The sequence below is a fragment of the Penicillium malachiteum genome (genome assembly GCF_028827825.1).
Source record: "Penicillium malachiteum strain IBT 17515 chromosome Unknown utg000004l:1.0-4883003.0:1.0-4884900.0, whole genome shotgun sequence".
In the NCBI taxonomy this organism is placed as follows: domain Eukaryota; kingdom Fungi; phylum Ascomycota; class Eurotiomycetes; order Eurotiales; family Aspergillaceae; genus Penicillium; species Penicillium malachiteum.
In genome coordinates this window covers 4,569,610-4,581,716 of record NW_026643097.1, presented here as the reverse complement: position 1 = coordinate 4,581,716, position 12,107 = coordinate 4,569,610, and the positions used below count along the sequence as shown (strand labels likewise).

At 47.5% G+C, this 12,107-nt stretch overlaps 4 protein-coding genes across 4 annotated transcripts; 1 reads left to right on the top strand and 3 right to left on the bottom strand.

Annotated features, from left to right (window-relative positions):
- Positions 1-2,368: 2,368 nt before the first annotated feature.
- Positions 2,369-6,082, top strand: N7483_009787 (DNA-directed RNA polymerase III core subunit RET1; the record flags this gene model as incomplete). The annotated part of the gene is made up of 3 exons (XM_057093214.1): positions 2,369-2,428; positions 2,511-4,979; positions 5,054-6,082. The coding sequence occupies 3 exons, from the start codon at positions 2,369-2,371 to the stop codon at positions 6,080-6,082; spliced, it is 3,558 nt and encodes a 1,185-aa protein (XP_056944388.1).
- A 364-nt stretch (positions 6,083-6,446) lies between these two features.
- On the bottom strand, positions 6,447-8,496 carry N7483_009786 (DUF4246 domain-containing protein; the record flags this gene model as incomplete). The annotated part of the gene is made up of 4 exons (XM_057093213.1): positions 6,447-7,019; positions 7,081-8,118; positions 8,174-8,255; positions 8,306-8,496. The coding sequence occupies 4 exons, from the start codon at positions 8,494-8,496 to the stop codon at positions 6,447-6,449; spliced, it is 1,884 nt and encodes a 627-aa protein (XP_056944387.1).
- An 848-nt stretch (positions 8,497-9,344) lies between these two features.
- N7483_009785 (uncharacterized protein) lies at positions 9,345-10,223 on the bottom strand (the record flags this gene model as incomplete). The annotated part of the gene is made up of 1 exon (XM_057093212.1): positions 9,345-10,223. The coding sequence occupies one exon, from the start codon at positions 10,221-10,223 to the stop codon at positions 9,345-9,347; it is 879 nt and encodes a 292-aa protein (XP_056944386.1).
- Positions 10,224-10,831: 608 nt separating this feature from the next.
- On the bottom strand, positions 10,832-12,106 carry N7483_009784 (polyubiquitin-binding protein UFD1; the record flags this gene model as incomplete). Its single annotated transcript, XM_057093211.1, has 3 exons — positions 10,832-11,029; positions 11,052-11,705; positions 11,783-12,106. Coding segments are annotated over 3 exons (1,176 nt in total), but the record flags the coding sequence as incomplete, so codon positions are not given.
- Position 12,107: the final 1 nt, after the last annotated feature.

Sequence of the window (12,107 nt, the reverse complement as noted above, 5' to 3'; positions counted from 1 at the left end):
TGACGAGCATGCTCACGGATTGTGGAGATCCTGCATCAAACGAACCCCCCCAAATCTCCCTTCGCGCTGGTATCGGAGACCGGATCGCCAATCATCACGGACCACTGCCCCTCCTCTAACGACTTGGGGCCATTTTATCTCCCCAAACCCCTCATGCATCTAAATTACTAGAATCATCGGTCTAGATCGGAGTATCGGGTCTGTGCCCTCTCTCATCCCTTGTGATGCCCTACTGCCAAGTTTGAAAAGAAGACAAAAGGGTAAGAAAAAGAGAGAAACAAGAAAGAAATTATCAATGTGCATTGAATGATCTCAGAACCGGGTAGAATGACACATAGCTCTCGGGTCGCAGCACGACTTACCGAAGGATTCTCCTATGGCCGCCATCCGAGCCTGGCGCCCATTTACTCCATGTCGAGGCCCAAAAGATCTCATTTCAACCAAACAAATCATTCAAATGTTCTTCATGCCCAACGCCCAAATTACCGACTGATTCGCAATGGTTACACCGGATTTCCCGTCTCAAGTTTCTTCGGCAACTGAGTCCATAAGGGGAGATCTTCTCATATAAGCTCACCTGGCATCTTGAGACCCATCCATGCACCATCTGCAACAAAAAAGTTTGAATTCGGCCACCTGGCGATTGGCAAATCATCCCTGACATACAGGCCCCGCTTCTTAACACTCATCCCTGCGGCACTTTTAGAATGACTGGTAGCCGCATTTTCCTGCTCATCATCAACCCTAACGAAGTTTGTCGGTCCGAAGCGCAATAAAGAAAAATAAATAAAACAAAAGACAAAAAAAGACAAAAAAAGACAAAGATTGTACCCGGGCCGGTTCCATCCTCAGCCACGTGTCATAGATTTCTCCGGGATTCGATTTGTCTTTATCTTAGATTCGGAATTTTGGGGATTTGCAGTTGCAGTTGGGGGCATTTGTGATACATTCCAAGGTTATCGTTCAGTCTGTCGCTGACGTAGCTATGGCCTGCATAGTATGAGGTTAAGACCCCGTTGTAAATGATTTACGGCGCATTCGGATTCGTGGGTCTGGGGGAAATATTTCCTGGAGAAATGCCCCAAGATTTGACTATTGGCCCCAGTGGCGATATTCAAGTCGTCAAAAAAGGACCGAAGTTGCGGTCTGGCTACTATTTGCCACAAAATATCACACATGTGCAAGTATTCCAGACTCTCTGAGGCGTTGATTTCGAGGTTGAGAATGCCAACGAATCAAAATCCCACAAACGCAATGGCCTCTGTGAAACATGCCTATTAATATTATTCCCTGTTCCTTAACTATGGCTCGCCAATTATGTATTCAAATTTCTTTCATGTTGGTAAAAAATCACACAAGCCCCTCGAAATGGGAGAAACTGTAAGACAAGGTCCCATGATGAACATTTGAGTGTACCAACTTGGAAATAGGCCTGTCCAGGTTCCAAGGTTCAGGATCTTTCTATCCTTTAATACTGACTTAACCTCACATGAGACAGCCTCAGGATGTTTTATTTTAATGCCTGGAGCCATGAGTAGGTAGATCATGTACGACCACCAGGCTAAGTGGGTTCTAAACCCGTCGTCCGTGCAGACTCCAAAACGTCCGCGTGCGAAGAATAGTATCAGTGACCCACTTGGACACTTCAGTACGTGTTTTTGGAAATAATCAATGTGACCCTAGTACTAGTACAAACTTGAAGAAAAGGGTGTTCTCGTTCGTGTCCTGGCCTCAAGTGCTCTGTCTTTTTCCAGGTGTTTATTCTCCGTGGTAAAGCGCTTCTTTCCTTCGGCCTTGTCTACTAGTAAACGATGTACAGAAGTATTGGTGGGTAGAAACCTGAATTTACAGGTTTCAACCCCTCGGGGACATTGGCAGTCACATAAAACATGGGACATGTTTTCTTTTACTAGTATTCACTCGCAACACTAATGAGATGGACAAAACTCCGAGTCCATGGCTTCAGGTTTGATATTTGTCATTCCGAGTCTCTTTGGGTCAAGCACTATAGTGCGGCCAGAGAGTTGACTCATAATTTGAATCAGCTCCTTTACCTTGCGTACCTAGCTACTATGAATTTAGTGCGCTATTGAACCAAGACAGTGAATGTAATTGTATCCAGTTGACCTTGATAAGCGGCTCTATAGTATCCATCCATCCATTCACTGGCACCTTTCTGCCTTAGGTGTCAATGCACTAACCAAAAATGGATAGCTTATTGATTAGATAAGCCTATCTCCAAATTCTCTCTTCCCCTCCACCTGGAATGTCGCCAGTGACCATCTTGCGATCGCCTTCAACCTGGTTAAGACTCATTGACCTGAGAGCTCTGAGAGTCTGAAACTCCAGAACTTAGTTCATTGTCATTATGCCGCCTCGAAAGAGGCCCTCGGCTTCTGCAGCCAGTCAAGGCCGACGGCCCTCGCAGGTAACAAAAACTTTTTCCCCCGCGCGGTAATCAATTCTAAGTTTGCAAGAGACTAACAATTTCTTGTTGTTACAATTTTTAGATGAATCACCAGCAAGAAGCGGATGCCCTGAAAGCGAAGCAGGCCTCAGCCCAAGAACAGGCTTCATCAACCATGCCTGCCAATGCGAACAATGTAGCCGACGACGACTATGTGAAGTACCAGCATCGTGATCCCTTCGATGCGCTTTTGGAGCCCTTCTACTACAATAAGTCCTTGACCGATCCTATCGATACTGCGAAGGACAAGTGGAACCTGCTCCCTGCCTTCTTGAAAGTCAAAGGTCTCGTGAAGCAGCACATTGACTCATACAACTATTTTGTCGAAGTGCAGCTGAAAAAGATCGTGGAATCCAGCGGAGTGATTCGCAGCGACATCGACCATCAGTTCTACATCAAGTTCACAAATATCTATGTCGGATCCCCTCGGCGCGCAGACGAATCTCAGGATGGTGGTATTGACTTCCAGTCTGATGTTACTCCACAGGAGTGTCGACTTCGCGACACTACCTATGCTGCACCAATTCTGGTTGACTTTGAGTATGTTCGCGGGCGGCAACGAGTCGTGAGGAGAGGCGTTGCCATCGGAAGAATGCCGGTAATGCTGCGAAGTTCCAAGTGTGTACTGGCCAACAAGACGCCAGCGCAGATGACCCTTTGCAATGAATGTCCGCTGGATCCCGGTGGTTATTTTGTCGTGAACGGAACAGAAAAGGTTATCTTGGTTCAGGAGCAGCTGAGCAAGAACCGAATCATTGTGGAGACGGATCCAAAGAAAGAAATTGTCCAGGCCTCAGTGACTAGTTCTTCCAATGAGCGCAAATCGAAGAGTTACATCGTGTTGAAGAAGGATCGACTTTATGTCAAGCACAATGTTCTCAGCGAGGATCTTCCCATCGTTGTGATGTTGAAAGCTATGGGAATCCATACTGACAAGGAGATGTTGCAAATGGTAGCAGGATCTGACAGCCTCTACCAGGATGATTTTGCTATCAATTTTGAGGAGGCTGTCAACTTGGGAATTTACACCCAGCAGCAAGCCTTGGACTGGATGGGTTCTCGGATCAAGATCAACCGCAAGACCGGCGCATACCGCAGAACCCACGTACAAGAGGCAGTTGAAGCCATTGCATCAGTCATTATCTCCCATATTGAAGTCAAGGATATGAACTTCCGACCCAAGGCCATCTATGTCGCTAACATGGCACGTCGTGTTTTGATGGCTAAGAATGACCCTGCTATGGTAGATGATCGTGATTACCTCGGAAACAAGCGTTTGGAATTGGCCGGTCAGATGTTGGCTCTTCTATTTGAAGATCTTTTCAAGAAATTCTGCTTCGACATCAAATTGAATATCGACAAGGTCCTGAACAAGCGCAATCGAGCGGAGCAATTCGATGCATGGAGTGTTGTTAGCATGCACGGCAATCACATCACCCAGGGTATGAACCGAGCAATTTCAACAGGTAACTGGAGTCTGAAGCGTTTCCGTATGGAACGTGCTGGTGTTACTCACGTCTTGAGTCGACTGAGCTATGTCGCTGCTCTTGGTATGATGACTCGTATTAGCAGTCAGTTTGAGAAGACTCGAAAAGTCAGTGGTCCCCGTGCCTTGCAGCCATCGAACTTCGGCATGTTGTGTCCAGCAGATACCCCCGAAGGAGAAGCTTGTGGTCTGGTCAAAAACTTAGCTCTCATGACACATATCACCACCAACGATGAAGAAGGCCCAGTACGAAACCTGATTTTCATGCTGGGTGCGGAGGATATCTCGACCGTCAGTGGAATGCAGCTTTATGCGGCAGGAACATACACAATCTCCATCAACGGTACACCAACTGCTTTGACCAGGCGGCCGAAGAATTTCCTGAACTCCTTCCGCAGGTTACGACGCATGGGTAGGATTTCCGAGTTCGTCAGCATCTACATCAACCACCATCAGCGCGCTGTTCATGTCGCAACTGATGACGGTCGTATTTGTCGACCACTTATTATCGTCGAGGACGGCAAATCTCAAGTCACACGCCACCACTTGAAAAAGTTACGGGATGGCAGAATGTCTTTCGATGACTTCCTCGCCCAGGGTCTGGTTGAATATCTTGATGTGAACGAGGAGAACGACTCATACATCTCCATTTACGAAAAGGATATCAATGAAGCCACGACTCATCTTGAGATTGAGCCCTTCACTGTCCTTGGTGCAGTTGCTGGTCTTATTCCCTACCCTCATCACAACCAATCTCCTCGAAACACTTACCAATGTGCCATGGGTAAACAAGCCATTGGTGCAATTGCCTCCAACCAGTTCCAGCGCATTGATTCAATTCTTTACCTCATGGTGTACCCACAAAAGCCTATGGTCAAGTCCCGAACCATCGAGTTGATCAAGTACGATCAACTTCCTGCTGGACAGAACGCCACTGTCGCTGTCATGAGTTACTCTGGTTACGATATTGAGGATGCCCTGGTACTGAACAAGGGCTCGGTCGATCGTGGATTTGGACGTTGCCAGGTATTCAAAAAAATACGTCACCAACCTCAAGAGTTACCCGAATGGAATGAAGGACCGCTTGAATCCCCCCTGAGTACGAGAATGATGCCCCGATCCGCAAGCATGCTCTTTTGGACCACGATGGTCTAGCTGCCGTGGGAGAACTAGTCAGTGCGGGTGAGGTTTATATCAACAAGGCCACACCTGACCAGGCCCACGCCACTGGTTTCATGGGCTCTGATACTGGAACCACTAATTACAACCCTGCTCCTATGACCTACAAGTTACCTGATCCCGCATACATCGATAAAGTCATGGTCTCTGCCACAGAGGGTGAGACTCAGCTCCTTAAGATTTTGACCCGACAGACTCGCCGTCCTGAGGTAGGCGACAAGTTCTCCTCCCGTCACGGACAGAAGGGTGTCGTTGGTATCATTGCCGACCAGACCGACATGCCTTTCACCGATTCAGGCATCAACCCCGACATTATCATGAACCCGCACGGTTTCCCCTCGCGTATGACAGTCGGGAAAATGTTGGAGTTGGTTGCTGGTAAAGCCGGTGTACTCTCTGGAAAACACGGCTACGGAACTTGCTTCGGTGGCACTCCCGTCGAAGAGACGTCACAGATGCTTATCGACAAGGGTTTCAGTTATGGTGGTAAAGAGTTCCTCACGTCTGGTATCACTGGCGAGCCTCTCCCCTTCTATGTCTTCACTGGCCCTATTTACTACCAGAAGCTTAAGCACATGGTTCAAGACAAGATGCACTCGCGTGCTCGTGGTCCCAAGGCAACCCTGACTCGCCAACCTACTGAGGGTCGTTCGCGTGATGGTGGTCTCCGTCTCGGTGAGATGGAGCGTGATTGTCTTATTGCGTACGGAACCAGCCAGCTTCTCTTGGAACGTCTTATGATCTCCTCTGATCGCCATGAGGTCGATATTTGTGAGAAGTGTGGTTTCATGGGATTCCTGAACTGGTGTCCTGGCTGTAAGTCTACTCGCTCTGTCACGAAGATGGTCATTCCCTACGCTGCCAAGCTTCTCATTCAGGAGCTACTGAGTATGAACGTGGCTGCACGACTCAAGTTGGATGACGAATTCCCAGAGATGAAGGGCTGTTAAGATAGTTGGAACGGGATACATTGGTTTGGTTCTTTGTTTTTCTTCCTATTATTTTTCTAGCTAGAGCTTGTTCACGGTGTTATGGAAAAGAAAAAAAGAACCATGAGAGATTCAGGTTAATGTGTACATTGAGTTCATGATGAATGGCATAGCGCGGCGATTTGAGCATTACGCATCTACTTTCCAACCAACCACCAGTATCAACGTAAAGAAAAAAACATAAATTGTAATTTTATTAGCTAAAAATGATCGACACAAAAAGAAACAAGGCGTAGACAACAATCAGAAACTGCAAAATTGAAATTTTACCAGACATCCAGATGTCCGTCATAACCACCAGACTGCGACTCGACCCAAACGCCCACTAAAGCATTAGCACCCTGGACTCAAACGCAACATGCTGATACCGCATAAACTCAATCAACTCATTCAAAAAGTTGAGCCTCTCCTCCAGCGCCTCAGTCAAGGACATGGGCATATCACCCTTATTATCCTTATTGTCAAGCGCCAACGCAGCCATAGAAGCAGCCAAGTTCTCCTCATCACCCCCACCAACATTAAGCGTCCAATCCAGTCTCTGGGGCGGGATATTAGCCGTGGAGATAATCCTGATATTAGGATCAATAAGATAGAACGTCAGAAAGCGTATATGACCTGGTTTGGACTTATCCTTCAGCTCGAATTTGGTGAGTCGGTGTTGAACGGTGCTGGGATACATCACTACTCGACCCATTTTGCACTGGATCGCGCCTGTGCGTTGCACGGCTGGTTCGCCATTTTCCATGCCGAAGATTTGCTTCAGCCAGATGAAGTCGCTCGGCTCATGTTCTACTTCGGTAAAGGCGTCGATGTCGATTATGTTGCGGAATTCCATCGATGGTTCTTCCATGTTTTCGAGGTCGTAAATCAGGAATGCAGCGGCACAGACGTGTTCATTCTGTAGGAGAATTATGTGTTAGATTAACATTGTTTCAGAGTGCAGCATTATTTCTACTTACCATTTGTCCTTCTACATGCCACTCTGTTTGGTAGTACGGCTCATCGGGAGTCAAATCCACGCCCATCATCCGCGTGATAACCTGCAGACCACGGTCCTTGTAATCCTTATTGAGATTAACGCTCTGCTCAATGCGCACAGGGGCAGGGAGATCTTCTGGTAACTTGTCCATCATGCAGTGCGGAACAGCCCAAGGAACGAATTGACCAACATCAGGCTGAATAGCACGGAAGTGTTCCATTCTCCATTTTTCATAACGGATATCAAACTCCGACTGTGCCTCTCGATCCTTAATCTTCGGTGCTTGGTCGATTATTTCTCTAGGAACAGGATAATATTCCGCCTTGTGGTATTCAATTCTCGCACGAGAGTGCAACATATCCTTGAGAGGAGTCATAGTCATATCCCACTGTGGGACGAGACAGTTAAACACCTTCTCAATGATACTGTATATGTTGCGGTGTTTCAGCGGGTGCAGATTGTTGATGTAGGTCGTGATATGCCATTTTCCATCGTCGCCGAGTTCCAGGTCCGATGGTAGGATCTGAAAGTTCCGGCTATAGGGCCTCACTTTGATATCTGAACGTGCGGATACACGCCAGGCAATATCTTCGCGAGTGATTCCCGTCTCCTTCGGGATGGGAATGACTTCTCCTTGTCCTGCATGACGAAGTGCTTCATCAAGGCCGATGAGAGTGTCTGGAAGGATGCGACTCTTGCCGTAGATAAGTGGGTAAAGGGCCATGGCAAGCAGGTCTCGCTGCATGGATAGACCGCCAGGGTGATAGAATTTCAGTTCGGGGTCGCTGTACTCGAGAACTTGGGCTGCTGACTTCAGCTCCTCCGTCAGTGATATAGGTACGTTCGTGTCCGATTTGGTCATGTCGCCGTTGTAGAGGGCTACGGCGTGGCTCTGCTCGTATATGAGTGCTTTGAACTTCAGTTCTTCGATGATCCACTCAGTCATGTTTTTGGTGATGTCCAAGCCGCTGTTCTGAGCCACCTTCTTCCACTCCTGTGCGGTTTTAGGATCTTGTATCTATTGCAAATTGAGCTTTTATTCATATATCAGAAGTTGAAATCTTGATGAATACCTTTTTCCACCACTCGGGAATATCAGTCAAATCTTCCATAACTTCCACCATAGCGATTTCACGGAGAGTTTGAACGGGCAAGCTATCTCATTTTGTTAATTGTATTACTAGAGGAACTCATTACTGACTTACTCGGCATATCCATTCTCGATATCTCGATCATCGAGTGCAGACGGGAACATGCTACGGCTTTCTACTCCGTAGATGTTCTTCTCTATTGGATAAAAGTCCAATGGCCGGCCGTATCCAGGAAGTGAGAACCGACAGTCCTGACTTTGTCTGGCTTTCATGAAAGCCTGGTCGTTGGCCTTGTGTTGGAACATGTTTGCGGTGACTCGGATTTTGTAAACAAAGAGCTTGGAGGAATTTTATACTGGTGAATATTTAGCAGGGACTTGAAGATGGCAACAGCAATACTTGATATATAGACTCACAATAATCAAGACCAAATAGTTGTCTCAAAATCGCATAGATGATTCACGTTATGCCATGAATATTCAGAAGAGAACTCCCTCAAAAGACTTCAATTTACGCCGGGAAGCCGGCTAGGAACCCAGAGTATGATGCACTGCTGTCGTCGTTAGAGAGTCTTTTCTCATTTTTTCAGGACGAAATAGGCGTAATAAGGGGAGCAACGGAACTCAGTTCCGGTAACAGCCCTGAAGGCCAAGGCATACCATGGTAACCCTATAGATGTTTGGTAGAACATACCGCAGCTTGCCGGAAGAATGATCATAATGACTAAACAGCATCAGCCGTGGAGGTATGAGAACTTTGAAGCCAGTTTCAATCTCTTGGACAGTAAGTACATATTGGATAAATCTGGAGCGCCACTAATTTCTTTTCTCCACCCATTTGAAATACAGCTCTACCTAATATGAGCATTTGGCCCTGATATGGAGACTCGGAGAGAGAAAAGCGTGCTAGCAGGAATTGACGGGGAGAAAGAGTGAGATCCCTGTATAGGCTGATGGATAGTACTTATAATGAATGTCCTGTTTTGATTCCTCCTAGTCTGCTCAAGTACCACAGCGAGCAAGAATAATGGATTCTGTGGTGGTGATGGATGTAGTATAAACTGAAGCTATTCGCACCCGGGCACTGGCAGAACCTTGGAATCGCTCTCCCTCTCTACCGATTGTGGGATCGAAGCCTGATTTTGAAGACATGATTATACCGCTTCCAAGTCTTGAGACATGAGCGGTAATTGAGACTTGAGCGGTAAATAATCCTTAACAATAGCCCAATACCGTTCCGGGTCCATCTTCATAGCCATAACATGATCCGCATCCTGAAATTTCTCCCGACGCACAACAATCCCACAAGCCTCAGAGTCCTTGATATGATCCTCAACATGATCCGATGAAATGATCTGATCAGAATCAGAATAAATATAACAACGCGCGAGACCCTTCGCCGGAGGCTGATAAAGACTCTTATCATTGATTCTCCGACTAGCAACATCCATGGGTCTGGGCATGCGAGTAATCCTTCGAATAACCTCCAGAGTAGCAAGGAACATCCACAGCATAGTCTTGGAAATCAATCGCCAGATCCAGAATTTTGGAAGCTGGAACGCGATTGCCTTCATACCTGACGCGACGGTCGCAATGCCAGGCGCACTATCAACGATCATTGATGAGACAGGTAAGGGGCGGCCTGTCTTTTGTTTGAACAGGCGCATTAAATGAGCCATCTTGAAGACACCGCCGTTTGAGAAGACGTGGATGAATGCGGGATTGGTCGGTGTAGCGAGATCGCGGAGCGCATCCACAGCGTGCGGAAGCCTAACATCTTGTGCGGCATCACGGTAGTGGAAGGTAAAGTCATTTGTTGCGGAGAGGAGAATCACAATGCGAGATGATGGTAGCATGCGACGATACTCTGAGACATATCGAGCCACGGGACGAGGGCCAGCGTTCATCCAGAATGCTAGGATAATTGGGGGTGCATTTGAGTTGTTTATTGAGTCTTTCTCGGGATCCGAGATGTAGATGACCTCGGTGAGTTTTTTGAAAGCCGATAATGCGGCTTTGGGATCTGCTGTCATGACGAGACTTCAGACTCCAAACAATTAGAATGGAAACGACAAAGTTTGAAGCTGAGGTTCTGGGTCAACTGGTTGCAATAATCGGTGTTTGAATATTGGACGCTAGTGCCTCGGCATACAGCTTCATTAGTGGGCCTCCCCACATCTCAACTTATGCAAAGTTATGCTGTAAGTAGCCTCGTGCTAGATTACTATGCATCCCAGGCTCTAGTCACATTTGAGGGGTCAACTTCCAAGGTTTCGGTAGTCACGAAGTATCTACTACTAGGTACTAGTTATACTAAGAGAATGATTTCGGCTCTTTTCCAAGGTTATACAACTTGAACTGCAATTGGGCACATGCATGTGGTTCATACCAATTGAAAATACATAAAGTCCACATGCTCAGAACATTCAAATTTGAATGAGTGAGTCAGGAAGTAGTCCTTAGGTCCTATTGGCATCGATATTAGGAAATATCTACGAAGAGAGGAACAATTGTGGAGCCATAGAAAGGATATTTAGTTAAAACCATGCACCTATAACGCCAACCTCGCTATGCCCACGAAAAAGTCCTCGCCGCACATCTAGAGGCTTCATCTAGTTTTCATTATCACTCGTCAGGTGCATTAGCGCTTCGCGTTCCCCAAAGTTCGTCCACCATCGGCTCTGCCCTTGCCCTTCTGGCTATCAGCCTCGCTTCCAGATGTGGGGGTGGCCGAGCCACCAAGATCCTTCTTCTTTCCACCACGCAACGTCTGACCAAGGCCCTGGAACTTAGGTTGATCCTGATCCTGAGGAATAAGTTTACCGTTCTCATCCCGTGGCTTGGGCGGTGTGATGGTGTACCCGAAAAAGAGTTGGTTGGGGGGGTAAGCGGAGGGGCTGGGGGCCATTAGTTCGGCGGGCTGGCGGGGGATGCAGAGGATTGGCAGCGCCAGGAGTAGGGGTGGTCGGCTTGGGGGTAGGTGCCTTGCTACCCTTCTTGGCACTTAATCGTTGTCCTTCTGATAAGAAATTCGAAGATGCAGCTCGTGCGCCGGATACAGCATCTGTAGCGTCGGGTGCAATGGCGGCGTAATTGATAGCCTGGGCCATAGTACCGTTGGGATGTAGAAGCCCACCAGCAGGGAGCCTGCCGTTATTCATAACACTGCCCGGTGTGCTAGTTCCACTCGTGCGTTGTGGTTCTTCATATCCAACCGGAGTAGCAAAATCGACTTCCAGATCAGTTTCCAAAACAGACACAGCATTCTTAGCGCCGGATGGTTTGGTCTCTAGGACTGCCATTTCATAGACTTGATCATTGTATCCAAATGTGAAGACATCGCCCTTGGTGAGACACGAGAAGTTTCGGAATGCATTTTCGAGCACCGCCTTGGGATCGCTGATGTCCAGGAAGGAAGTAGATTGTGCTTGGAGCTTAATAAATTGACCCGGAGGAAGGTCTGTAGACTTGATCTGGAGCAAGTCACCGGGTTCCAATATTAATGTTTGCATAAGCTAATCACAATGGCACATTGTCAGCATGTCACTCAAGATGTATAAACCGTTGGATTCGCATTAGAGATAGGACACACCCAGTATGGAAGATAAATCTTGCCTTCCTCAGCAATAAACTCAAGGACACCTGCATGTGTCATCCGTTCTTTGGCACCATTGTGAAGCTCAAAGAGCATAGGATAGGTGATGTGAAGGCGGGTAAGTTTGTCAAGGGCGCTAGGCGGCATGATAACCTTGCCGCCGTGATTGACATTCTCTCTCTCGGGACCAGGAAGCATGGCGACGGGGTAGCATCGGTAGTATTCATCAAAGCGACGAGGAGTCGGTCCTCCACGGAGCATGCCAGACCCCATTATGCCGTCCATGGGGTCGTCGGACCAGTAGTCATTGCGGAACTGGAGC